The sequence below is a fragment of the Ruditapes philippinarum genome, unplaced genomic scaffold (assembly GCF_026571515.1).
Source record: "Ruditapes philippinarum isolate M1 unplaced genomic scaffold, ASM2657151v2 ctg1819_1_1_1_1, whole genome shotgun sequence".
In the NCBI taxonomy this organism is placed as follows: domain Eukaryota; kingdom Metazoa; phylum Mollusca; class Bivalvia; order Venerida; family Veneridae; genus Ruditapes; species Ruditapes philippinarum.
In genome coordinates, this window is record NW_026866564.1 from 310,035 (window position 1) to 337,627 (window position 27,593).

The 27,593-nt window shown below is 30.8% G+C and overlaps 1 protein-coding gene across 1 annotated transcript; it reads left to right on the plus strand.

The window, feature by feature from the left end:
- Nucleotides 1-1,878: 1,878 nt before the first annotated feature.
- LOC132732930 (uncharacterized) lies at nucleotides 1,879-11,437 on the plus strand. The gene is made up of 7 exons (XM_060719454.1): nucleotides 1,879-2,421; nucleotides 3,532-3,582; nucleotides 4,112-4,236; nucleotides 5,277-5,576; nucleotides 5,855-6,559; nucleotides 7,881-7,946; nucleotides 9,656-11,437. The coding sequence occupies exons 1-5, from the start codon at nucleotides 2,268-2,270 to the stop codon at nucleotides 5,969-5,971; spliced, it is 747 nt and encodes a 248-aa protein (XP_060575437.1). The 5' UTR covers nucleotides 1,879-2,267; the 3' UTR covers nucleotides 5,972-6,559; nucleotides 7,881-7,946; nucleotides 9,656-11,437.
- The last annotated feature ends 16,156 nt before the right edge of the window (nucleotides 11,438-27,593 follow it).

Consider the following 27,593-nt stretch of genomic DNA (forward strand, 5'->3'; position numbering starts at 1 on the left):
AACGTAACCGACTATCTTTAGAATTATAAAAGTTTTCTTTTCACACAATTTCTGTCTGATATTTTTCTTTGAATATGAACATTCATTTCATTCAATACCACATTCACTGATGAGGTCCTCATCCAACGTGACGTACAAATATCCCTCGTCACACATTTCCATACACTTTCCATCAGACAGCACGAGCTTTTTAAAATCTTCAACTTTTATACAGATTTTACCATCTGACACCATTGTAGGTCCACATGTTGAAAAACAAATAGACCGGTTTCCGGTTTTCATTATGAGAGGCTTATCAGATGGGCATGTCAAATTTAGTTGTGAGTAAATCGATGGCTCGCCATTGAATGTAAACGGTGTCTAAAACGGAAACATATTTTTTTAGATAGTTCATATTATATTATATGTAAAGAATTCTTTCGATGTCTACGAGTAAGAATCTAAATACAATTAGCTATAATTATGTCTCTTCTTAATATCAGCTTTCTATAGAAAAGATTATAAATACGCAATACACAATAACAATACAGAAAAGTTGAAAGATGTTGGATTAAAAGACAATAAAACGAAATCCTAGCTAGACAGTGTTAAACCTTTTATAAAGAACATGGTCTTGATAGTGATGAATGTATGGATCCTGCTTAAGATAAAATTTTACCAAAGCCATTATTAAGTCCCTGCAAATTGCAAATTACAAATAGTTCGAACTTATGTAGGCAACCCCATACACTATTTGTAAAAAGGTATCTTCATAATCCACTATGGAATTCATATAACCGGAATAAATAGAAAATAAAAGCGGAAATAAATAACAAGTTTTAGGGTAAAAATGTAACATTACTTTTATTTAGTTAATAAATAAAATAACCCTATTCATACGTTTATTTACTGACAAGATTGCACCTAAATATTTCCTGCTTTATTTATTTTAACTCTATAGTTCTACATTTGGACTGGTTTACAGCGCATCAAATATTTAAATGTTGTAGGCATGAGGACAATACACGAAGAAACTCTTAAGTAGAATAGTTAATATAATCAATCCTTAAATTTATGTTACATTTATGGAGAGAAAATACAGCTAATACAATCGTATTGTATCTAGTTAACAATATAATCATCGCGGTAACTGACTACCCAATAAGTTTTCGTATTAACAAAACTGATATACACTGTATATCGGATTTGCTAGATAGTTAGTTAGATAAATAACAATTAAGTATCTAACGTTCAAAAACAGTATTAGTACCCAAAACTGCCAACATTTAAAAGTTAATTTAAAGATAATTATTTGTTTATCTATAAAACTTGTTTGTTAACTTAAGTATCAGATAGTTATCTGTATCTTTAGATAAGTTTTCAGTTAAAAGATAAGGGTATGGTTTGGTTAACTGTTGGGAGAAACATTCCACTATAATATCCTATTGTTTTATTTTTCACTTGCTGAACATATATGATGATGGTTACTATCAAGATATGTTATCATTTATACTGACCTAGGTGTTCTGAATTTTTCAAAGTATTTCATATTTTAAAATTTGTACGAAATTTATGCAGGACTAAACTATTATTGTAAGTTGATTACACGAATATTTCATTTAAATTTAAATGCATTTCATTTAAGTTTAACGTACAAGGGAAATCATTTATATAAAACACATTCCTAAAAGTTTAAGATATAGATAACCGATAGTAACATTATACTTCATACATTTAATTTAATAGATTAAGAGAACACATTATTTAAATTATTGATTTATTAGCAATTAAAAAGCAAGCTTACGCCTTTTACATGTAGGACAAATCCAAAAAAAAATAAACAGTACACAGCAGAATTTGCAAACACGCCATTATTCACATGTTAATGGTACCGGTAAGCACGCAAGGATTCCCCCTGTATTTTCAGTATTGATTTTGATTTGAAAAGCAAAGTGATACACTTACAATCAGTCATGGCTACGAGTATAGAAAATAATTCAGAAAATTCTGCAAATAATTGTCGTGATCAGGATTTAAAAGATAAGATACCAGCTCTACCCGAAGGAAAAACAAAGCATTTCTTTGTTTCTTACACCAGTTTAGACAAAGAACGTGTTCATTCAGTAATTGAGGACGTCGAAAAGAGTTTGGTCTACAATGTGTATTTGATGAACGGGACTTCCAGGGTGGGAAGGATATAACAGTAAATATACGTGAAGGAAATGTGTCTTCATTAAAGGTATTACTCTTTTTAACACCAAACTTTCTCAAAAGTGGCTGGTGTAAGTATGAAACTGACGTCGCATTTAAAAACTCTATGGGTTGTGGCTATAGCTGTATTGTGCCTGTACTGCTTGAAGAGTGTGACTTTGACCTACATTGGTGCAACTATTCCGGGCCTAGACGTGGCAGCCAAAATTGCAGCTTCACTTTGGCACCCTGGTATGTTTTATGAATATATATTATCTGTTACAAACGAAAAGTTATATCTTAGTGTTTTAACCCTCTGAAACTACATGTATAGAAATGTATTTTTAGATATTTTACCGAAAGCATCCTTAATTTTGAACAAAGATTGAATTATATAACGGTAATGTTTATTTAATTTTGAGTTGTTTTAATTGGAAAGTAGTATTAGCATATAATATAGTTTAGAGTCTACGTATGTAACTACCCAGTCATACACCCGATCTTGTTTAAAATAGAAAATACTTGTTAATTTCTATAGCTAGATCTTTTTTTTTATTGTGCGTGTATCTTTTGTGTTCATTTAACCCGATGAACTTAACAGTCAGTATTTATTTGCAACAGCGCGTGTAAACGTTGTCGTACTTTTTTTAACGCTTCTTACATTCTTTGTACTACTTGGGAAGACTTACAAATCGAATATAAAATCAATAATTTTACTTTAAAGGTTATTCTTCTGTAAATAATAATGCCTATTTAGGTATTGTTAATAAATATCGATCATTTTAATTGAACATTGCGTCGTCTTCTTTTGTGATTTAATTATACTTTTATACAAAAGTTGCGTGTATGCCCCAATTTGCGAACATTAGCAGAAGAAGACTTCTTAGTTTAAACAATATTTTATATATAAACATTACATTTACATGATAATTGACAAATTATTAATAGTACGGATTGAGTAGGAAGCTTGAAAAGCTTTTCTTAGAAGCTCTTTCCGTATTCGGACTTCTTAGACTACTTGCCATGTGTTCCTGTGCTTCTGCAGGTGTTAAAACAAGTAAAAAGGGTTCATGAACCCTCTACTACTGATCTATTTTATTTGCCTATCTAAAGAAATTTTAAAAAATAGCAGAAGTGTGTAGATTATTGCAGCGTGCGTATAAAAACATGCCAACTTGTATAAAAATTAATTTGATTAACTGTCGTAAAAGGCATTTGAATACCTAATTCCTCAAATTTAGGACATAGCAGAATATCTGTCGTCATACAAAATGTAATGTGATTTCAGAAAAAAAGAAGTTTTACACAGATTATATGCATTTAATATAACATTTTCAAATTTAACTTTTTCTTTTTATCTAGCTACTGATGACGGTTTGTTCTCTCTTCACATTCGGGCTTTTAACAAACAATGTAAGTTTAACACAGACAATTATCTTTTCCAAACAAGAATATATAAATACTTGTTGATGCTGTCATTTTTTTTATTTTCAAATATTCATTTTTACATACTCATTGTATAAACTGATAACTTCATTTAATATTTATAACGTTAACCATGCCCCTTGTTCAATTAAATAGAGGATTAGGATCAAGCTCAGGATTACACATCCACTCATTACTCATGGAATAAATGTTTAATATTAACGTGATAAAATAGGACATTAATTGCATGTTAAAAAATTTGAATACATCTATTGTTATTTAAGGCTTAGAAGTTTTACGTGTTCTGTGCAAAGTGATATAAAACGAACTTTGCCTAAACATGAATGGAATTATTATACAATGTACATACAAATAATGAATACTATGGATAAATATTTACATAACAGATAAAATAATATTTTCATATCAAGACATAAAATTAAATACCTAAATATTTCGTAAAAACATCAAATCGATTCAAAACGATGAACCGTCATTTAATATTTATACATTTTAGACGAGAATGGGTATTGTTTTATAATTCCGGCTGTACGTGATAACTTATGTGTCTTCAGACCTGCCAAGTATCTATTCTTAATTGATGATAACCTCATAGAAAAATTGAAGGAAAACAAGGTTGAGGTAGGTCTTTATCCGATGAAAGCAAATGTTTAATTCGTCCATTGCTTTGCCTATTAAATCTTGTTTATCTTTTCCATCTTTATATCTAAAGGAAAGCACTCGAATGAACGCCTAAATCAATGGTCCCTGTATTGTGAGGCAGAGTTTCATTACCACAAGGCCGCCCTTATGAAACTGATTTTAATTTATATTAATTTCCCTGAAAAATAACGAAAGATTGAATTTTATATTTTTCAATTTTAATGACAGATAACAGATAACAAGTTCGATGACCCCAATTATTTATAGCTACAAAAGGTTTTCGTTACTGTATTATAAGTTGATGCAATGTTTCAATACCTTCTTTTATACAGTTTTTATTCTGCTATATGTAAATGCAAACCTAGCATACGTCTGTAAATCCAATGTCTAGATTTCTAAGTTGAATGTTTTGAAATATTTCACATCATGATAAGATTATTAGATATTTAACACATGATTGCTAAAATGTTCATAACAGCGATGAAAATGCGAAGACACGATGACATGAACGCGACAATTATTGCAGTTTTTCCTCGTATTTTACGGTTTCGTCTTTGTATTTTGGTGGTTTGGACATTTTACGTGTCATATTTCGTGATCCATAGGCGATGTCCCTAACCAGATTGTTTAAATAAAACTGAATGTAAGGTGCGACTATGATTTTTACTTGAAATATCCTTCAGCGATTTTCAGTATGTTCAAAAAGACAAAAAAGAGGCACATATCCAAAATGGTATATACTTACTGCATTTAATTAAATGACACACAAGCAAGAAAAATCTGAAGTAGTTGATGGTTTACATAAAATAGAAATATCTTTAATCGTGCTAGGTATTAACTATTTTGATTTTGTCCACAACCAAACATGATCCGAGTATGTCTTTACAATGTAATTCTATTTTTAAGAATATGCTCGCCAAATTCACGTTTTTTTAATATTACAATATAATATTTTACAAAATATAAACTGTCCAAAATGTTTATTTAAGTAGTAAATAAATGTTCAATCCTTATTTCAGGTTCCAGAAAATCTGTTGAAAACAACTGTCGATCTCGTGAACAAGGATCTCATTATGTGCTCATACGATTATCTTTACCGGTGTAAAAATTTTGTTTGGGGGTGCTTTCTGTTACCCCTTTTTGCGTTGATTATTAAAATTTATGAAGATGCATGGGTCCTTAATACTGCTACTAGAGGAAGGAAAAATGAGTATTCACCGGATGACTTTATATATTCGACAATGACGAGCTTTCCTTCTTTCTGTTTATTCATTCAGATAGTAATTTGCTGCTTGCCTACATGTTGTCATAGGAAAAAAGTAAGTTACACTCATTAGTTGCTTAAACACTTTGATAGAGACTACTTGTATTCCGATGTACTTTTCATTCATCATCGATGAATAGCTGAATATTTTATACAAAAAAAGATATTATTATCTTGTAGCTTCACCAAATGATGATTGCATTCAGACGGCAATTTATACCATATGCAAAATAATATTATGATAATAGTGCAGTTTCTTAAAAAGTAAAGTATCTTATTCCGATGTTTTTACTTATAGATATTGAATTTATAATTAAAATGTCTACCTTTCAGCGGGATTTCTCTCTTCAATCTAAACTATGGCGGAAAGTCGGTAAAGAATGTATTGAAAATAATGCTTTACTTTTGTTCACTGGAAGGAGGAACAAAAAGCCATCTTTATCCTTTTAAAACATGTATGAATATATATCATTTCATACGTTTTTCTTTTTAAGCAGAAAGTGTTTTGCTATGCACATTTCAAAGCTAATTATGCCCGAGACATGCTAATATTTTTATTTCCTCAAAAGAATTGCTAATTTCAAACGTTATTCATGTGTTAACTATTTATATTATCTCAGAATCATTAACATTGTTTTGTGGAAAGTATGTGTAACTGAATGATACTATATGATTAGATTAATAAGTTAAATCATATTTTATTGCATATAGAAATAAACATCATTTTTACTTACATTTCTACACAATATACAAAATACCGTAGTTTGGCCAAATATTTACAATATTATCGAAGGCACTCCCCTATAACATTTTAACATCGGTTTACAAGTCTTTCACTAATGTTTAAATTTTTTGATTTTCACGTTCAAAGAAAGTTTAAATCTTTCTTATTGTCTTCCGAATAAGAAAATCCGTATAGCCTCATTATTGTTTGTTGCTGTATCAATTTTAGCAAATAAGCTTTGAACATAGTTAGACTGTTGATTCTTTGACTGTATTCAGCTCCTTGTAATGAGATACAACGTAGCAAGGTGTAAGGTAATATTTGACCATTTGTATATAATTATAATATACATTATAATAAAATTACATAAATTATACTGTATATGAGATTATTTTTATAATTTTTATAAATTAAATATTTTATTGAATTTCACTGTTCACAGCTCCCATTTTGCTATATATTTCTTCACATTTAAAAGTACCAAACTAGTATTTTCAAGGCTAAATATAAATATAAGTTTAAATGTGATGAAATACATAGAAGAATGGGGGAGGGGGCAGTGAACAATGACTTTTATGAAATATTTTAAAAATCATGAAAATTTTCTCAATCACTTTGTTTCATTATTAATTCATACATCATTACTGTCTGATCCCTTATAAAATTGTCGAATTAAAACGAAAACATATTGTTCAACATTCTACACTGATTTCCGAAAAGGAAAGTTATGGTTCGTTAATTGTTTTAGGTCAATTATGCGAAGTACATATGCATGGAGAGAGCTATTCTACAATTTTCTGATGAAGTAATTTGGCTGTAACTTCTTTAATTATTTTTATTACTTGAAATTAAAACATTTCGACTTTTTGTCACGCACTTCATATATAATAAGGTTCAAAACTCTAGTAAACAAATAATCTCCCTTTAAACTAAGAATAATCTTTTACGTTTATTTAAGTATACTAAAATTATATCCTTATTTCTATATTGTATAAATGAAAACGCTGACTGGATAAAAAAACATGTTTTAGAATTATCTTTACTATGATACGTGGTGTTATTGATTATAGGATTTACATCAGATTGTAGATAACAAATATTTGTTTGATATGGTCACAAGCGTCATGTATGAATAGGTTAATTATTCTAACACTCATATTTTAATTTTAATGATCTACATTTTTTTCACATTTTGTTTCTGACAAAATGTGTCTTTTCTTCATGCTTAAGGTAACTGCCGTTCCTAATCTTCGCTAACATGATGTATTATTCATTTCATGACTCTAGCATTATATTTAAAATTAACTCATCTTTGCAAATTAAAGTAAAATTTACTCTTACCATATGTATTACAACGCAGAAAGTTCTGTTGATATTTTATGTTTCACTTTCAATTTGATAAACTTGCACGTTATGTAGTGTATGATTATTGGACATTTTAGACTTTGCTTGATAATGATCAAGATATAAACTTATCATATAGTTTTAACTTTCTTACGCGTCAAGTATATAATTAGTCGAGCATGTTGTGTCATTTAAAATATCTTGTCATTCCTGTACAAAGGTAAACGTATTAATTATCTGTATATCTTTGCAACATTGATTTAGTTTTTTTTTCCTTAATATTCTTTTCAGGAGTACTTTGTTGGTATTATCAAATCAAGGAATATTAGACCGGCCGATCGGACATTAACACCCGAGGTAAAGCATATACATGTAGCTAATTCATTTGAATTTACAATTTTCATTTTAGAAACAGCATTATTTTCTTTTTTGTAGTATCAAGATATTGAAAAGCTAAATTATTTATTGTTAAACAAACCTTTCAATATAGCACATGTCACTATAAAACATCAATTCAAAAAACTATTATCTCTAGATATTTATTTCGGGAGCATTAGTAAAATTTCTCATGAAACAAGATATTGAAGTTAATAGTAGGGACAGCTTTTGCAAATATTTGTGATCCGTGATTGCTATACTTTTTTCGAAATTCATAACATATATTTATGATTGTATTACATATCATTAAGTCAGGTTTACTATACGAGGAAATATTTGAAAGCTAGTTCTTGCCTAACTTTGAAATGCCTTAACATTACTTGTTTGTTTGTATTTTTAGCTCACCTGTCACAAAGTGACATGTTGAGCTTTTGTGATCGTTTTTCGTCCGTCGTCCGTCCATAAACTTTTACTTAAATGACATCTCCTCATAAACCACTAAGCCAATTTCATCCAAACTTCACAGGAATGTTCATTTGGTCGTCATCTTTAAAAACTGTTCAAAGAATTTAATTCCATGCAGAACTCTGGTTGCCATGGCAACCGAAAGAAAAAAACTTTAAATATCTTCTTCTAAAAAAAACCCAAAGAGCTAGAGCTTAGATATTTGGCATGAAACATCTTCAAGTGAGTGTCTACCAAGTTTGTACAAATAAAAGCCCTGGGGTCAAAATTGGCCCCGCCCCAGGGGGTCATTGATTTTCCCTATATGCATATAGTAAAAACTTAAAAATTCTTCTTTTAAAGAATCCAAAGAGCTAGAGCTAAGATATTTAGCATGAAACATCTTTTTATGAGTGTCTACCAAGTTTGTTCAAATAAAAGCCCTTGGGTCAAAATTGGCCCCGCCCCAGGGGATCATTGATTTTCCTTATATGCAAATAGTAAAAACTTAAAACATTTCTTTTAAAGAACTCAAAGAGCTAGAGCTAAGATATTTAGCATGAAACATGTTCTAATGGATGTCTACCAAGTTTGTTCAAATAAAAGCCCTGGGGTCAAAATTGGCCCCGCCCCGGGGGTCATTGATTATCCTTATATGTGTATAGCAAAAACTTAAAAATCTTCTTTTAAAAACCCAAATAGCTAGAGTTTAGATATTAAGCATGAAACATCTTCTAGTAAGTGTCTACAAAGTTTGTTCAAATAAAAGCCCTGGGGTCAAAACTGGCCCCGCTCCAGGAGTGTCATTGTTTTTAACTATATGTGTATAGTAAAAACTTAAAAAAATCTTCTTTTAGAAAACCCAATGAGCTAGAGCTTAGATGTTAAGCATGAAACATCTTCTTATGGGTGTCTACCAAGTTTGTCCAAATAAAAGCCCTTTGGTTAAAATTTGCCCTGCCGGGGGGGACGGTCGTTGTTTTTCCATTATATGTGTGTAGTAAAAACTTAACATCATGAAACATTTTCTTATGGGTGTCTACCAAGTTTGTTCAAATAAAAGACCCGGGGTTTAAACTGGCCCCGCTCCGGGGGCCTATATACAGCTGAGCGACCTCAGGGCCATTTTTACATAACCCATTTTATATCGGCATTCTATCTAATTAGTTTTCTAATTTACATACATATAAAACAGTCATTTATAACTGTAATATAATTATTTAGCACGACATGTTAATTTTCAGACGTATGCAGATATGTTAATTGAAAGACATCTTGAGCAAAGTCTTCATATTCTGGCAGACGACTTTGATATTTTATCAGACGCTTCATACAATCGTCACAACGTAAAGAAAGGGAAAATGTGCATTTGTCAACAGCTTGAACAAGAGCTGTTATGTTAACAACGTACTAAGTTTAACTTACATGCATTACAAAGTGAATTTCATGTGATTCAGTTTTGCAAAGATTATTGTCTGCAAATATAAGACAATAATTTCCAATATTGGATTGGAATATGTCTTAATAAAATGTCAAAAATAATTATAATAATATAACATCCCTGTAATGATGTGCTTCGAGTGCACTGTCGATACGCAATAAGATAAGTTTCAGAATATTTTTTCCTCTAAGAAACATGTTTTGTATAAGTTCATATTAAAAGCTTACTTTTGATATTAACATTGTTTAGAGCTTTGAAATTATATAATCATTATGGGATTGTTTGGTTATTGACAGAAAGCCGTGCTAACGATACCATTTTTATGACGAACTCTACGTTTTTGCTTAATATAGACGTCGAATGTGTTTTGACATTTGATGACAACGGAAAGCGGGTTGAAAATGTTGATGAAAATATATTAAGCTATGCCAAAAAGATTGGACTACAACTTACATCATCCGATATTGATAAATGCCACAGAAAGGGCCTACCTAAATTAAACTATAACCATTAGCTAATAGACAACTTCACCTTTTCTAAAGCCAGAGAAACAAATCAATCCTAGAAAGAAATAAGACTAAGGAATATTTGTTCAAGGCAATCTGACCCCTTACCGCGAACATTTAGAAGTTGAAGCAAGACAACATTACCGATCTATTTTGCCACATGAAAATAAATACAGTGCAGTAATGTTATTATACAAGTTTTTATAATTTCCTTACAAAGCAAACGATAGGGTCTTTTCAAGTCTTATAAATATTTTTTAGAACTACATTGTACTATTTTTAGAATAATTGAATTCACTTATGTGTTAACTTGTTACATCATTGTTAATCTAACTATGTATGCGTATGACAAAGTGTCATATACATATTTTCAGGTTAATCTATTTATGAAGTTAGACAATCTTAAAGCCTTGAGTTGACTAAAATATAGCTTGTGTAATGGTAACATCTTTGAAAATTTAATAGTATATGTAACAGAAAACATATTGTAAGTATATACTATTTTAATCGAACATGATAATCGCTCAGGTTTTTTGTTTTGCCTTTTCTTCTACAGATAAAAGCAAAACCTTTTGCAAGTAGTGTTTGATAAGGGTACTTGTTGTGGGTTTAGTTTTTCTTGTTGATATCAGAAAAGCATAAACATGATATTCTGTTACGTTTTCTTTTGTTTTTGTTTTTAATTAACAAAGGGAAGTAAAACCTTTGGTCTGTCAAGTGTTTGATAGGAGTACCTGTTATTTCCCTTCCATTGAAAGATATATTAGCAGATAATTTGTGCTTAAAATTTTGGACAATTTTCTTTATTTGGGAACTGCCAATTTGTTTTTTACAAACATTATACTGATTCGCAGATTTGGATCATTTGACTCATCTTAACCTTACAAATCCGTTTGTTTTGTTTTTCGTAAATGAACGATGTATCATGGATGTTTCTTTTTCTTGTTGAGAGCAAAAAAAAATCTAGTATACTAATACAGTATTTTGGCGAGTGTTTGATCGTTTAATGATAAAACATTCGTTTTAATTTTCAATTATCATTGGCTGAAACCGGTATGTAAATTCCATGAAGTCGGATATTTAAAAATACAAATTCAAAAGTATACTAAAAGATTTATAAGGTTATCAGCAGTGAGGATGTGTTTGTTGGTGATATGAATATATGTTTATATAATTTTCTAGTAGACTAAGTGTAATTGTAAGAAATTGTCGGCTTTTTCTTACTTTGGTGCTGGAGAGCATCACGGTGTGTTAGTCATATATAACTTTAATTTCTTACGTTTATTGCACACAGGTAAGTGCACAAAACGTTATATTACCTTGAACCCTAGTATCAATAGGTCAGAGTTTAAAAATAACTATAATAATTATTATAATATTAAAAAAGAAACGTGTTTGAATACAATGACAAAAATCGAATAAACTAAATTGTTTTGTCACATTCAAGGAATTAAATTTATTACCTGGATTTAACATGGTATTTCTCAACTTCAGCAAAACGTTTTTGGTTTCATTTGTTAAATTTTGTCTTGCTTACTTTTATATATTTTATAAAAAATTCGATTTAAATTTCATATAAAATATGTATTTAAAGGGGCTCCACTGACTGGTAATTTGGTGTCCAAAACAAATGTAAACAAATGTCACAATATTATAACTAAGATAACAATTATAACTCACAGTTTTACCAACCCTTTAACAGCAATTACGCTAGAAAATAGTATTGCATTTTTCGGTAGTTTTTTTTTGTGTCTTTGATTTCATTGAGGAAATGTGACGTGTCTTTTATGTAACTAGGCGTGTTAACTACAATTTCTCAGCTAGTTCTGCCACTCGCTCTGTTACTGTTCCAATACCACTGATGATTAGTCGGAGGGGATTGTCCGATTTGTGTATTTAGGGTTGCCCTTTACTTGTCTTAGTCCTGGGCAGTCGGGAATTAAATACTGTGCAAGTATTTTAGAGAAAGTTCCATTTTATCCATTCTATTTATGAGTTTCTTTGTTGTCTTTAAAACCATTGCTGTTGGCTCTTTAATTAAATGTTTATATGTTCTTGCATCCTTTAATGTTTTTATTGTTGACGTCAACGACGTCATTTCTTGTATTCAAAACATAATGTACGACAAGAAGATAAAAATGTGATTTATAAAAAGAATCAGGAACTCATTGATATAGAGGGGTGTATCCCCTCGAAACTTTGCATGTTTAAACTGTGTGAAATTACTGACTATTATTTAAATGTTTCCAGAATGATTTCATTTAATTTGATTTTCTGTTTTGGAGTCGGGCATGGGGGTTTACGTCGCACAAAAACAGTGTAGGTCATTATGGCGACTCTTCAGCTTTACTAGTGGAGAAAGAACTCGGGTGCCCCCCATTTGCAAAATTGTTTTTTGCACAAACGGGCATCTGAGTACAATGAGTGACATTTCGCAGGCTTTCTTGAAAGGATCGTGCATATTTGTTCCAAACACACTCATTTATGAACATTACATCAAATTCAAGTATACTTCTGTCATTATGTATATTATGTAATAGAAAGAGCATCGAAACATTAAGCTATCTGATTTGTACGAGGGACCATAGCCCCCGCGTATATATAAGATTGTCAAGTGTTTTGATGTTCTTTTTCTTTTGTATCATAGGCAAATTTAAATATACGTTCCCTGTTGTAACAATATTATACCCCAGAAAAAGTTACAAATGAACCAGCTTCTGAATATTGCATTTCTATCGTTATTCCTGTCTCTGTCGTCACAAAAAGTAAATCCCAGAAAAAATGTGTCAATCAATGGGCATGCTCTGGAGTGCAGGTAACTAATACCTGCATTTCAGTTAACGCAGTGTGCATGTATGTGTGTACGATTTAACTCCGACGCGTTTTCAACAGAAAAGTCCCCAAACTATGATACAATAAATGATTGGTTATGATTCTATTAGAATTGTTTTTAGAATTTGATAATTTTTCGTTGAAAATGATACAGTTTAGTTGCACTACAGATTAGATCAAAGTGCTGAAGGCAATGGAAAAAAAACGGATAAACTAGCGACTTTAAGTAACACATTTTCACTCTAGTTTCACAGCTAAATGAATTCTATATGCTGTCAGGTTTTACGTCTATATATCAGAATACCTTTGCTTTTTGAGACTTTTGCTTTTGAAAAAAAATCTAAACGAGTAAAATAAACCCTCTTTTAGGGGCAAATAATATAATAAGTAGCCTCCCCTTCTCAAAGGAGTCAGAACAATCAATAATGGTGATAATATTATTAATAGAGCCAGATTGTAACTCTCTTTCCACCTTCTTGATAATGTTTACCATGTGCTAGTTGCAAGACACCGGTAATAATTACCTATAGTTTTGAATGTCTAGTAGATCAAAAGACGTAGTAATCTTCTTATCAACAACGTTAACATTCAATGCGGATAAATATGCATATTTGTAAGTATGTGTGTAAAATGATAAAAAGTAAAATTTCAGATCTATTTAGCAAAAGACATCGATTTTTTTTCTTGTATAATTTAAATTATCTGCACTTGACACACACATACAATTATTTACTAAGAAAGTTGATGCCTTAATGTCCTATAATGTGGCCTGATTTATTCTCTATTTAGCCAGTGATTTCATTGCTTTGATCCTTGTTAAAGAGAAAACGATATCATTCATTGTGTGTGATTTTTGATGCTTATAATACTAAAGGTCTTGTTCATTGTATAACAGATATTACGGTGATTTTTTTCTGAACGGGTGTCAGATAAACCAACGTGACCTTTGAAATAGGACCAATCACACTGTCTTAGCCTAGATATCTTAATATTTTAACCATAACACAATTAATACATAATATTTATTAATTACACGATAACACTCAATTTAACATAGAATATTTGTAAAGTTTGTGTTTGTCAGTACGTTTAGCCAAATTTAACATTGTAACGTAGTAAAAAACATGATTATAACAATATAATGCTTTAAATATATCGAAATTGCTTTTGAAAGATTCTCTCAAATGAACATATGTGTACAACATGAAATTTAACAATTGTATGCAATGTTGGTATATTCCACTTTCGCACTTCGTTGCTGCCGATACACAAATAAAATCTCCGTTTCGCTTTTTATTCATACCGAGACTCATCTGGTGACCGTTGTTTATATACCGGATATACAGATTTGCAAACTGAAAGCCATTTAAACGAGAAAATATATATTTCAAACGAATACCAAGCCAAAGAACACATTTCAATGTATCACTGATAATGTTAAAATATCCCTAATTAGCAGGTAATAAAAAATTATCGGTTCAAGAAAGTTTACTTTATTTTGTCACATGTTTGTCACATTCGACCATACCTCACACGCAGGTAACAAAACAATATCGGTTAGTGAACAAAATTTTTTGTCACATTTTTTGTCACATTCGATCATACCTCAGTGGAGCACCATTAATGTATTGGAGTCTGAAATCCGTTAGAGTTATTTCACTGAGAAAATGTATTTTCCATCATAAGGTATATTTTTCTGAATGTATTATTATAACAATAGACAAGAGTGACCTACAACTATATCTTACAATTGTCGTGGTTTAAATAACAATATTAAAAGACGAGATGTTTATTTTATTTCAGACCACAAAAGCTGATATTCTGTGTTTACAAGAAACACACTTTATAGAAGAAATTGAAATGGAATATTTAGTTTAGGTTTATTTAGCAATGGAAAACCCAATGCTAAAGGTGTGGCTATATTGTGTAAAAAGAATTAAAATATAAAAATGAATCCAGTTAAAAATTAAGATTCAGGAAATTTTATAATATTGCAAGTGATATCGATTCAACACACTTTACGCTAGTGAATATATTTGCTCCGAATAATGATACTTCTCCTTCTTTGAACCTATTTTGTAACGATAGAAATTCTTGAGGACAATGACTTCCTTATTATTTGTGGTGATTTCAATCTTGTTCAAGAATCAGTCTAAGATTACCATCATTATAAATAAAAAAGGAATAATAATAAATCTAGAATAAATAAATCCAGTAATGTTTTATTAAATATGATAAATGAACAATACCTTATTGGTCCTTTTAGAGAACTACATGGCGACATAGAAATATACACGGAGAAAAACTAGCCTAATACAACAAGGTAGAATAGACTCAGTGGACATGTCCTCGATCAATTTTATTGTTAAGTTTCACCCAACAAATTAGACTTGCCTCGTTTTAGTAATATTTTCCCCAGACGCTCTTCTCGTAAAATGTCACATTTAAAGCCAGGGAATAACCATGAAACATAACAATAACGAGGTTGGTCATAGATCACCAAATCTATATTTTTTCTGATATTAGGTGATTTGTGTTAAGGTAGACCATGGGTAATGCATTACCTCTACTTTGAAGAGTATTCAAATAGGCTAGAATCTCTTGTAAACTACATTGAAATTGAGGGGCGTGGGTTCAAACCCCAGAAGGGGCAACTTTTTTGTTCTTTCTTTTTTTCTTTTAAAAATTATTAATGTATCTCTCTGATCCCTTATGGAAGAAAAAAGTTTGATTTAAATTATATAATTTATTTTAGGTTTTTTTTTTGCTAAATAATGCCAAAATTTATAGCAAATATGATACCAGATATTTTCAAAGTTCGATAAAATGAAAACTACACGGTAAAAGTATTTTATATTTCGCATGATCAACTAATATACCTTTGACAAAATTTAGGCAAACTTTGAAAACAGACCCTCATTTCGATAAATTTTAGGGATATTTTGAATAAGGCATTTTTGATAGGGAAATGGTAAAATTAGTGTTTAAAGTGGGTGGGGTAGGGTAACATTTTTACACGTATTAAGAACATTTTGTTTAGAAACAAACATTTTGCTTGTGTAACGTGTTACCTGAATGTTATTATTTGTTTCTTAACAATGAGCAATAGAAAAACATTTTTTATAATGACGATATTACAGATTATTTACAGTTTCCTCATTTCTGAAAATAAGCCCTTCTAATGGCAAAGACTTAGTTAAGAAATATATCCATAACTCATAAATCACACGGTAAATTTTATTTAAATTTTGCATACAGGTGACCTTGAAGACATATAACTGTCCTATGTTGTCAATTTTACAGTTCCTTATGGTGCCCATTACCCATGGTCTACCTTAAATTATAAATCTGATCAATCAATAATACAGTTATATATTTGTTTGTATAAAAAAGATTATGAAAATCTAACAATGCTTTGGTACAAGATATGGATTTTCTTGATGTTATAAATAAAGAAATTAGAGGAAATAAGATTAAGATATTGTTCCCAGAATATAATCAAGAGAATGTTTTAGACATAGAAAATAAAGATGTAGATTTTGTTATTAATGATGAATTTTTCTTGCAAACACTTTTAATTGAAATTACAGGTAAAACTATTTCTTATAGCTCACACATTGCAAAGGAAAGAAACAATTACGAAAATTAATAATGGAAAAAAATTATAATAAAAAACAAAATATGAAAACTGGAAATAAAAAAATTTATAACTAAGATGCGATAAAATAAAAAAAATGCTATGATTAGGTCAATGTCATTATGGACTGAGTTGGGAGAAAAACTATCAAATTACTTTTAAAATCCAGAAAAATTACATTGTTCAGTAAAAACTATTCCATTTCTCGAGCATGAAAACAGAGCATTAATATACAAGCAAAATGATATACTCACACAAACAAGTATGACAAATTGTACATTAATGTAATGTTGACTGACGAATCGACTATTCATAGTGAATAAAGAAACTACAATATTACTATGTTGTCTAATAATAAAGCCTTGAATTTTGAATGTCTCCATTCATAAGACGATGTATGCTTTACATTAAAGAATATGATTATTGACAGAAACCCGGGTTGTTATGACTTAACAACATTTAAAACATTTTTCGTTTGAAAGTGAAAGACCTTTTGTCGTGAAAGCCAATTTTTAAACATAGCGTTGATTCATATTCTAGAATGCAAAAAAAAAAAGAACTGGCAACAATTACTTGCATTCCAAAAGAAAATAAGAAAATTTAACCACGGTATGAACACATCGGCGGATGTTTCTAAATCAAAATTTTACGATTTTATGTTTAAATGTTGAATTCTGCTTAAGTCGGTGCTGCGGGGGCGTGGACGGTAGTTTGCACTTTACAGAACCGTCCATGAACATGCTAAAATATTTTCAATTTTGTCGTTTTGAACTTTTTTTAGGGATTCTTATTTTCTCTATTTTAAATAAAAATGGGAACTTTATTGAATGGCGTTCATTAATAAGCCTCAGGTTATATAGCAAATACACTGAAAGTGTCTTAGATATCTTAGTGTTCAAAGATCAAACTGTAATTATTAAGATTATGTACATTTGTGAAAACGCTAGATTAGTGTATGATATAATAAAATGCACTGAAAACAATAATAAACATTATGCAAGGTTTACTAAAGTTCAACCAGATTGTAGACAAGGCGATCCGATTTCACCGTATATTTTGATTGTGTGTGCAAATATTTTATCAGTAATAAGATAACAATGTTAGAGGTGAAATGATAAATGGCGAAGAAATATAAAATTACACAATTTGAAGAGAATACACGACTCCTGTTAGATAAACCAGAAAAGTCACTAAATACTTCATAAAAGTTATTAAACAGGTCTTATCACGCTACGAAGAAAATCACGTGCTGAATAAGGGGCACAAATCTCCGCGTGTTGAAACAATACGAGAGGAAATAATTTCAAGGTTTTGAATTTTGAATAGAGCTGCTAAATGCTAAAAATCTCATTTTCCTCAAGTTACTTCCATGTAAAAAAAACTATCCACATGTAAAAATCTGGAAACAAAGTGATCTATATGACTTTCTTTAAGTTTCAGTAAGAAATAAAAAAGGCAAATTTTGACTTTAGTATTCGTCTCAAGGTGATAGAGGAATCCTATCCGAAGATACCATAGGTTATGTTTGTTATAGAAATGATCAAATTAGAATTTTATTTTTCATATTTTTAAAGGTGTCTATGAAATAAGTATGCACACTGAAACGTCCCCCAAACGAAACATTAATAGGTTAAGTTGAAGTTGTTGACAAATGCACATTTTCCCTTTCTTTACGTTGTGACGATTGATTGGGGCGTCTGGTAGAAAATCAAAAATCGTCTGCCATGATATGAAAACTTTGCTCCAGATGTGTTTCAATTAACATATCTGCATAAACTCTGAAAATAAACATTTTATGCTTAATTTTATGAAAAAAAGTATTCTTAACGATCACTGTATACGATGAAAATATTTATCAATGGAAATAAAATACTCTTAAGTGATCGATTAGATTGCCGATAGCTACATGCAAGATCAAATGTACCAGTATTTCACCATACATTAAACATAAATTATTGACTAGTGAGCTTTTGAATATGAAGTGATATTCACCAGCAGATGAAATGTCGTTGAGGTCAAAATGATTTTTTGCGGGGATATCACATCAAATTTATTGGCTTAAATAGTTAAAATTATTTTAGTAGATAGATAAAATGGCAAAGATTGAAAATTAATAAAAAAGAAAAGAAGAAAACATAAATACTAAACACAGTGACAGCTTTTTGCCTATTTTTGTTGATGTGCGATATAAAAAAACGCATCGCAAACAAGATGTCAGGCGTTAAAACTAATACGCGAACGCTGTGCAATAAAGTAATTCAATAAAAATAGTTTATGTGGACTTTTTGTTTGGACCAATGAGATTGCTGGATATATTTGGATTCTATAACAAAACTCGTTTATCCGCCATTTGCCTCATATTGTGTAATAGAAAATTAAGAATAATTTTGCAACTTATTTTGAAAAGATATGGTTAACACGAAGAGTATTCAAATATGAATGAAATCCCGTTTTGTTTGGTTGGGGGTATATGAATTCACTTTGGAAAATTTTCCGTTGTATAATGTAATGCACCCGTCCGGTCCATCTTGTTTAGCAGGGTTTTGTGTCCGGTCTGTATTTCAATTTATGTACATATAAAGATACCATTCATATTAGTATAATAAATAATTGCAGTTCACCAAAAGTTGCTATCAGTGTTAACAAGGATGCTTTAAATATATCTACTGTATATTTTTAGAGAGTTTTACAATTAAAGACATTTATAAATTATAAAGATAAAGGCAGCACTTATCACAGTAAACTGTACGATCGATACATTATGTAAATGATAAAATAGGATATTATAATTATATATTTAAGACAGACATCTAAAACGTAATAACTAACAACAAAGATAATGTCAACGAGCAAGAAGTGATGTTGCCATTTGATATTGCTCTTTGATCTCTGACATCACATAAAAATAAATAAAGAAATCATGTAGAGTAAAAATGAGACTGTTCTATAATTGTTTTTATGGTTATTTACATCTAATTTTGAATAAATATAAACAACAAGACTCTGGTATTCTTAAAATGAAAATAAATTACCTCAGGCGTCAATGTATGATCAACAGGAACAATGTTTCTTGATTTTATTATTCCAACGAAGTACTCCTGAATAATACGAATAACACTCTTTAATCTTCACATAAATTGTAATAAAGGACGCCACATGCTAAAAGTAATACAATAATTTTAATTTTAGCGTAAGAAATGGAACGGTGCGCCAAAATGACGAAAATTTAACGAAGTTCATTCATAAAATGTGGAAAACAGACGTCATTTTAAAGCACGCCACTCGTCGGTCAACCCATTGCCAGTTTAAATTTTTGGTAAGGGGTAAAACACACGGACACATCAGTCTGATATGCGCGATAACGTTTATATTCCATAGCTGTACATCAAAGGATAAGAAAGATGGTCACACTCTGTCAAATCATATAGGTCAACTGATATCAAAGTTCAATTTTATATCTAAATTGATGCACATAATCCAAATTTCATAGCTATACATCAAAGGACCAAAACATAGGTCACTTCGTCAAGTTATTTAGGTCATTTGATAATAAAGTACACCTGAAACTTTGTACAAACTATGAAACTATGGTCCAACTTTCATAGCGGTAGATCAAAGAACAAAAAAGAAGGCCACTTAACAAAATATAGGTTAGCTGGTATCAAAAATCAATTTTAATCTGTACGGTCCAAATCTTAGAGTGTAACATTCAAATGAACAAAGAACGGTTAGCCAACATAGTTCACTTTATCAAGGTCTAGACTTATATTAATAAGTCCAATTGTACAATAAAAAAACTGCTTGCGCAGCGTTGCAAATTTTCATTTAGATGTTCATCAAAGGGCAAGAAAATAAGTCACTTCGTCAAATTATCTAGGCCAGCTTATATCAAATATTAAAAGTAGGTTCATTCTTCAAAATCTAGGTCAGCTTACATCACAGTTAAATTTTTACATCTAAAACTGTGTACATGGTCTAAATCCAAATGCTTTAGGGTAACATTTGAATAAATTTACTTTGACGGTCAATGTTAATTAAAGGTCAAGGTCACATCTAAATTATTCAATATGTTTGCTTCGTAGAAAGCCTTGTTTTTTGTCCAAGTAAAAAACTACCTACACAAATAACAAAATTATGACATTTTAACCAAAGTTCAATATTTTTACCTTAACGGTTAAGTTTATTTAAAGCTTAAGGTCAGTTCAACCTTTCAGAAGGTCTTGTCCAAAGGTTTTTTCTCTAAATATAAAGATAATACATATATATTTATCAATTACCAAGTTACAGTCAATGGTAGCTAAAATCAGAGAAAATTACATGATTTAACTTCAAGGTCAAGGTCATATATGAGCCAAGGTAAATTTGAGGCTATCCTTAGAAATACAGTATTTTGATATGAAGTCAGTCCATTCATTGATAATTAAGTTATAGTCAGTTACAGCAAAGGAAGAAAATTTCAATATTTCGACGTTCCAGGTCAAAGTCATTTATGAGTGAAGATCAAGGTCTATCTGGTCTACTTAAAGATCTACCCTTTAGGATTATTGTATCAATTAAAATGAAAGTTATAACCACTTATAGCAAAAAACCAAGCAAAATTCAGCCATTTGAATGAAGGTCAAGTTTAGTCTGGTCTACCCAAGGGTTGTTGTGGCCAAGTATGAAGACAATACCCGAAGAACTTAAAAAAGTTATGATCTATGTTAAACTTTGGAAGACGGCAACGGCAACGTGACCGTAACAATTCAAATACTATTCGAAAATAGTCCAGCTAATAAAATGAAAAAAAAATAAATAAATAAAAAAAAAAATATCAAAAAAATCATCAAATATTACCTTACATCTTGCTATGTTATATCTCATTACAAGGAGCTAAATAACGTCAAGGAGAAAATCAAAATACTTGAAAGTACTGATGAAAAACGATCAACAAATTATGAAAAAAATAATGATTTATATCTTTAGTTCGCACTCGAGCAACCATTTTCAGGAAAGACATCAATTCGAATGAATTATTTTGATAAAGGTTTTTGATTCTACAATCTGGCATCACGGTAATTATGTAATATTATGATATTGTATATGTACTGATCATGGGAGTTAACTGCTGTAGACTGTTAATATTCTTGCTTGAAACAATTATAACGTTCGCTCACAAATTATTTTTATGTAATTCTTTGAAACGGCATTCAAGAAACATAACATTATACACTTATTTTATATTTTGAATGTATTTTTTTGTTTATTTTTTTATTTACATAAATTTTGTCGGACTATTTTTGACACGTATGCGTGGATATTGAAGTTGTTGGGCACATGCAATTTGAAACGACGGCATGTGAAGGCAATATTGAAAAAAAAAACAATGGTTTGGTTCTGGCTTTCCATTTTCTGTTTCGTTTGTGACATTTTGAACAAGACTTTGAACATTATGTTAATACCTAAAATAAGAAAGAAAAAAGATGATCAAAAATGTCTAATTTCCAATACTTAATGTACAAGATCAACTGTCATGGAGAAATTACTCTCGCCAGTTGATCGAGTCAGTGACCCCTGGGTTAAGTAGCCGATGCTTTTGGGGTATGAGTCAATATGTACATATTTATCATTAAAAGGATACAGATGGTTTGCTGTTCCGCCTTCCAGTGAACAACAATAAAATGTTATTTTTAACACATTCTGAACCAATCTTCCGCCATAGTTTGTCTTGTAAGGAACAATCTCTCTGCAAAAGACGTTTTTAAATACATCTTTTAATTATTTAATACTAACAATTTATAATGCTTGTATCCCAATGCACCTGAGACATGTTAAAACATATTTCAGTGTGTAAAAAACTGTGAAGTTTTTGTCGATATAATATACCCCTTTCTTTGAAGAAATTAATAAGTCGCTTGTTTTCTTGTGATAGATTCTACTATTTTTGTACTTGAAACCCATCTTCTAAGGTGTAAACATTGTTATAAATGCAACAAATCTGTTAGGAAAATCGTTATGTGTTTCTAAGGTGTAAACATCATCATATAAGCAACAAATATTTTTTGTCAATTGTTATGTGTGTCTAAGGTGTAAACATCATCATAAAAGCAACCAATCTGTTATGAAAATGGTCATGTATTTTATAAGGTGTAAACATCATCATAAAAACCGCAACCGATCTGTTATGAAAATTGTCATTTGTTTCTAAGGTGTAAACATTATCATAAAACCAGCAACTAATCTGTTATGAAAATGGTCATGTGTTTCTAAGGTGTTAATATAATTATTTAAGGAGCAACCAATTTGTTATGAAAATTGTCATGTGTTTCTAAGGTGTAAACATCATCATAAAGCAGCAACCAATCTGTTATGAAAATGGTCATGTGTTTCTAAGGTGTAAATATAATTATTTAAGGAGCAACCAATTTGTTATGAAAATTGTCATGTGTTTCTAAGGTGTAAACATCATCATAAATGTAGCAACCAATCTGTTATGAAAATGGTCATGTGTTTCTTAGGTGCAAACATCATCATAAAAGCAGCAATCAATCTGTTATGAAAATTGTCATGTGTTTTTAAAATGTAAACAGCATCTTAAAAGCAACAAAACTGTTATAAAAATGGTCATGTGTTTTTAATGTGTACACATCACCATAAAAGCAACCAATCTGTTATGAAAATTGTCCTGCGTTTCGTCGGTGTAAACATCATCTTAAAAGCAGCAACCAATCTGTTATGAAAATTGTCATGTGGTTCTAAGGTGTAAACATCATCATAAAAGCAACGGCCTATTAGAAAATTGTCATGTGGCTCGAAGGTGTGCCCTTTGTCAATAAATGAACAAATGATGTAATAAAATGTGTTTACCTGTTTCCTATGACAGCAAGTTGGTAAGATGCATATCATAATTTGAATGATGATAAATGACAAACACATGAACATGCTGATAACAGCAGACATATTGTAGCCTGATAAAGCTAAGACCCTTCCTCTCCGTGCATGATCTAGAACCCATGACGTTTCAGCTATTAAAGAAATCAACGCGTAAAGTGGTACCAGAAGAAACGCCCAGGCGAAATTTTTCAAACGGCTTAGATAATCGTATGAGGACATTATAAGATCCTTGTTCAAGATATCAACCGTCTTTTGTAATAGCTTTTCTGGTACCTGGAAGAGAAAAAGCATGTTTAATTAGAACCAATATATCATTTCAAGGTAATTAATCATTAAACATTTGTTCAATAATTATACATATGTCACAGGGTCATTTGTCATTATATATACATGTATATACTTTATCATTATTATATCCTATATGATATATAGTGCATTTCTTATGAATATATTCTTCCTTGTCCATCCACTCTTCATCTCATATTTACTCCCATAGCCTCATTATATCATTCATCATATATCATACACTAACTATAGTAACTGGTGACGGGCCTCATTTTTTCGCTCATGATTTACCGCCACGCATGCGCACGGCAGATTTGAATTACAGTTGTATACGTGAGAACGAAACTTCTGACTTTCTTGTTTATTTATTTATTTTGCTGTCTCTGTGTGTTTTACAGGTAATTTACTTATATATGTGTATTGATATATATTCATTCTTCATTTTCTCATTCATCGTTTGTTTCATGATTTTGACGGTTTTGTATATTTATGAAATGCACTGAAGATTTGAATTACAGTTGTAGACGTGAGAACGAAACTTCTGACTTTCTTGTTTATTTATTTATTTTGCTGTCTCTGTGTGTTTTACAGTCTCAATCACAAGAGAGAACTTTATAAAAACCCTTCGACCAATATAGAAGGTAACAAATTGGTGGCCAGTGTGACTTTTGTGTTTTTGGGGCGAAGCCGTTGTGGACGAATCGAGGTGTTTCCCTTGACGTCACAGGACTTCCTCAGAGCAGCCAATCAACGCCATAGCTAGCGCTACACATTTTACTGCTACGTCACTGCATATACACATGGAATTCCCTAAGTAGCATGGAGTGATTTGTTTTTATTCGTTCATTATATAGATCGATCTAACTCTTCATTTATTTGGATTACATTAATTTTACCGGTTTAATTCAACTAGATATCATCATATTTAACGTTTCTTCAAATAATTATAGTGCACTTTGTTTACATCAGGAATTATCGTCGTTGGAATTGAAAGTGAAAGTAGACTCTTGACATTTAACATATAGTGATTTACCAATAAGCTTTTGTTTTTCTATTACACATTTTATAACAGTTAATCATGTAGTTATATATTTCATCTTCATATAGTCTTTTTACTGAATTAGGATGTAGTGAAACATTTCATTTATACTTGAATTACTGTTTGTTTACATTTTATTTTACATGTACATTGTGTAATTGTTTACATTATTTTTTTTCCAGAACTGAGTGAATTCATTGATTTTGTCAGCTGCCATTCACAGTAACAGACACAGTAAAGCATGTAGCATTTCACAGCAATTGGTATTGGTGAGATTAATATTAACATAAATAATATATTCCCTTGAGCCCTATATCTTTGTAAACTTTGACTGATATTTACTAGTATCTACATATTCATACTGTATTTTGTCCTTACACAGCCAGCTGTTTTTCCTTTTGGTATTTTTGGCATACTTTTACATTTTGGCATTAATAGTTTCGCATAGCGACAGCTGGTTTGTTTAAAAAAAAAAAAAAAAAAAGTGGTCTGTCAAAATTCATTTAATTTAACTGTAGGTTATAGTATTCATAAATAGTATTTTTACAGCCCTGTGACAATATTGACAAATTGACTTTGACGGTTGACATTATTCTTTTGTAATGGATATTTTCTATCCCGGTTAGTACTTTAGGTGTTGAACAGGAATGAGTTAGTTAATGCTGTAGTACAGAAGATGGTCACAAGTTATTTCACCAACAGCTATGAATATAAATCAGTGTGAAGAATATTTCAGTTTGAGCTAAATATTGTTCAAATAAATGAAATTGTAAGTTGGTTTAATTGATTGATACAAGTTACTGAAACCAGTGATAGTTTATAACTAGTATATGTTATAAATTATTTAGCTTGAGAAGATATATACTTGAAAGCAGATCTTGTTTGATATTGAGTCAGATAAGTGCTGCTAGCAAGACAGTTTGCGCGAAATTTTGTGGAAGTTGTTTCATGTTTTTGTCGATGGAAGTATTTTTATTTGGAGCTGCTGGCGAAATACTGTAAGGAAAGGTATTGTGAAATGTGAAATGTTGTTATATTAAAGCAAATAGAAACTGAAGTTGGTTTTGTGTTTTATTTTGGTAAATGTTGATATAGTTTTGACCTTGAGGAGAAGTTGTGCTACAGTGTTTATCTAAAGGGTAAGGTATACTAGTGGTGTCAAAAGTCTGTCGCCTAATAGTAATGTGCTGAATTTGTTGTTGCACTTGTTTGTTATACAGGTACTTTTAAAAAGAGTTCTACCAGATAGTGGAAATTTCTTTTGAAATTTATTGAAAGTATGGTGTACCAGTAGGATCAAAAGAATTTGATTCTTGTTTGTTATTGCAATTGTTTTATATACAGTTACAATACTTTAACCTGAGATAGAGTTCTACCTGTATAGTTGATATTTCTTTTATTTTTTTAAAAAAAGAAATATATATGGTGTACTAGGGGAGACATAACATTTTTTTAAATGTAAAGTAACTACACCTAGTACTTGGTATTAAAAGTATATAACTTTTAAGAGGTATTTGTTTGAAATATCATTTTTGTACATTGTATAGAAGTGATATTATTTGATTGAATTGTGTGATTTTTATTTTTGCACAATTCTACCATAGTTGTCACCTTGTTTGTCAATTTTTGTCGTCATGGATTTGAATAATACTGCATCAGGCTATACTGACCGTGAACTTGAACATTATGCTGATATTATCCGTCGTTCCGGAAAGTTCCATCTTTATTATGTGGAATCTAGCACACCAGCCCCTCCTACTTTGCCCAGGGAAACCTCTCATACCCCTGATAGAGAATTTGCTGCTAGATATAGCACTGGTACCCCTTTACCAGGAACTGGTGCATGTGGTACCAGCCATCCCAGTAGGCATTCTTTGTTTAATACAGGTTCCAGGAGAGAGTCTTCATGTACCCCTGCTGCCAGATATTCATTTCCTAAACCTTATGTGAATACACACACTGTTGATAATAATCCACTTCCTCCACCCCCTGTACCTTCTCCACCCATACAGTATTCTTTTTCTCACTCTAATGGTTTACAGCAACCTGCTCAATTTTCTTCTAGGGTACCTAAGTTGCCTGAGTTTTCTGGTGAGGATCCTGATGATTGTGCTTTTGATTTATGGAGGTATGAGATCAACTGTTTGATCAGGAATGGTGTGTATCCTGAACATATTTTGCTCGAATCCATCAGGAAGAGTCTGAAGGGTAAAGCCCGTACAGTTCTTTTACATCTTGGAGAGGATGCTTCTGTTCAGGATATTTTGTCTGAATTGGAGGGTATATATGGTAATGTCTCCAGTGGTGAGAAGCTGAAGGAGAAGTTTTATTGTGCTCAGCAACTACCTGCTGAATCTATTGCAGATTATAGCCTTAGATTGGAACAGCTTTTGTCCAAGTCTAACATTAGGTTTGAGCAGTCCACCAAGAATGAGATGTTATGTAATAGGTTGTGGTCTGGGTTGTATGACCAACATCTCAGAAGTGTTTCCAGATACAAGTTTGAAAGTATCCATGATTATGGAGTACTTAGGAAGGAGCTCAGACAGATCAGGCTTTCTACTGCCTC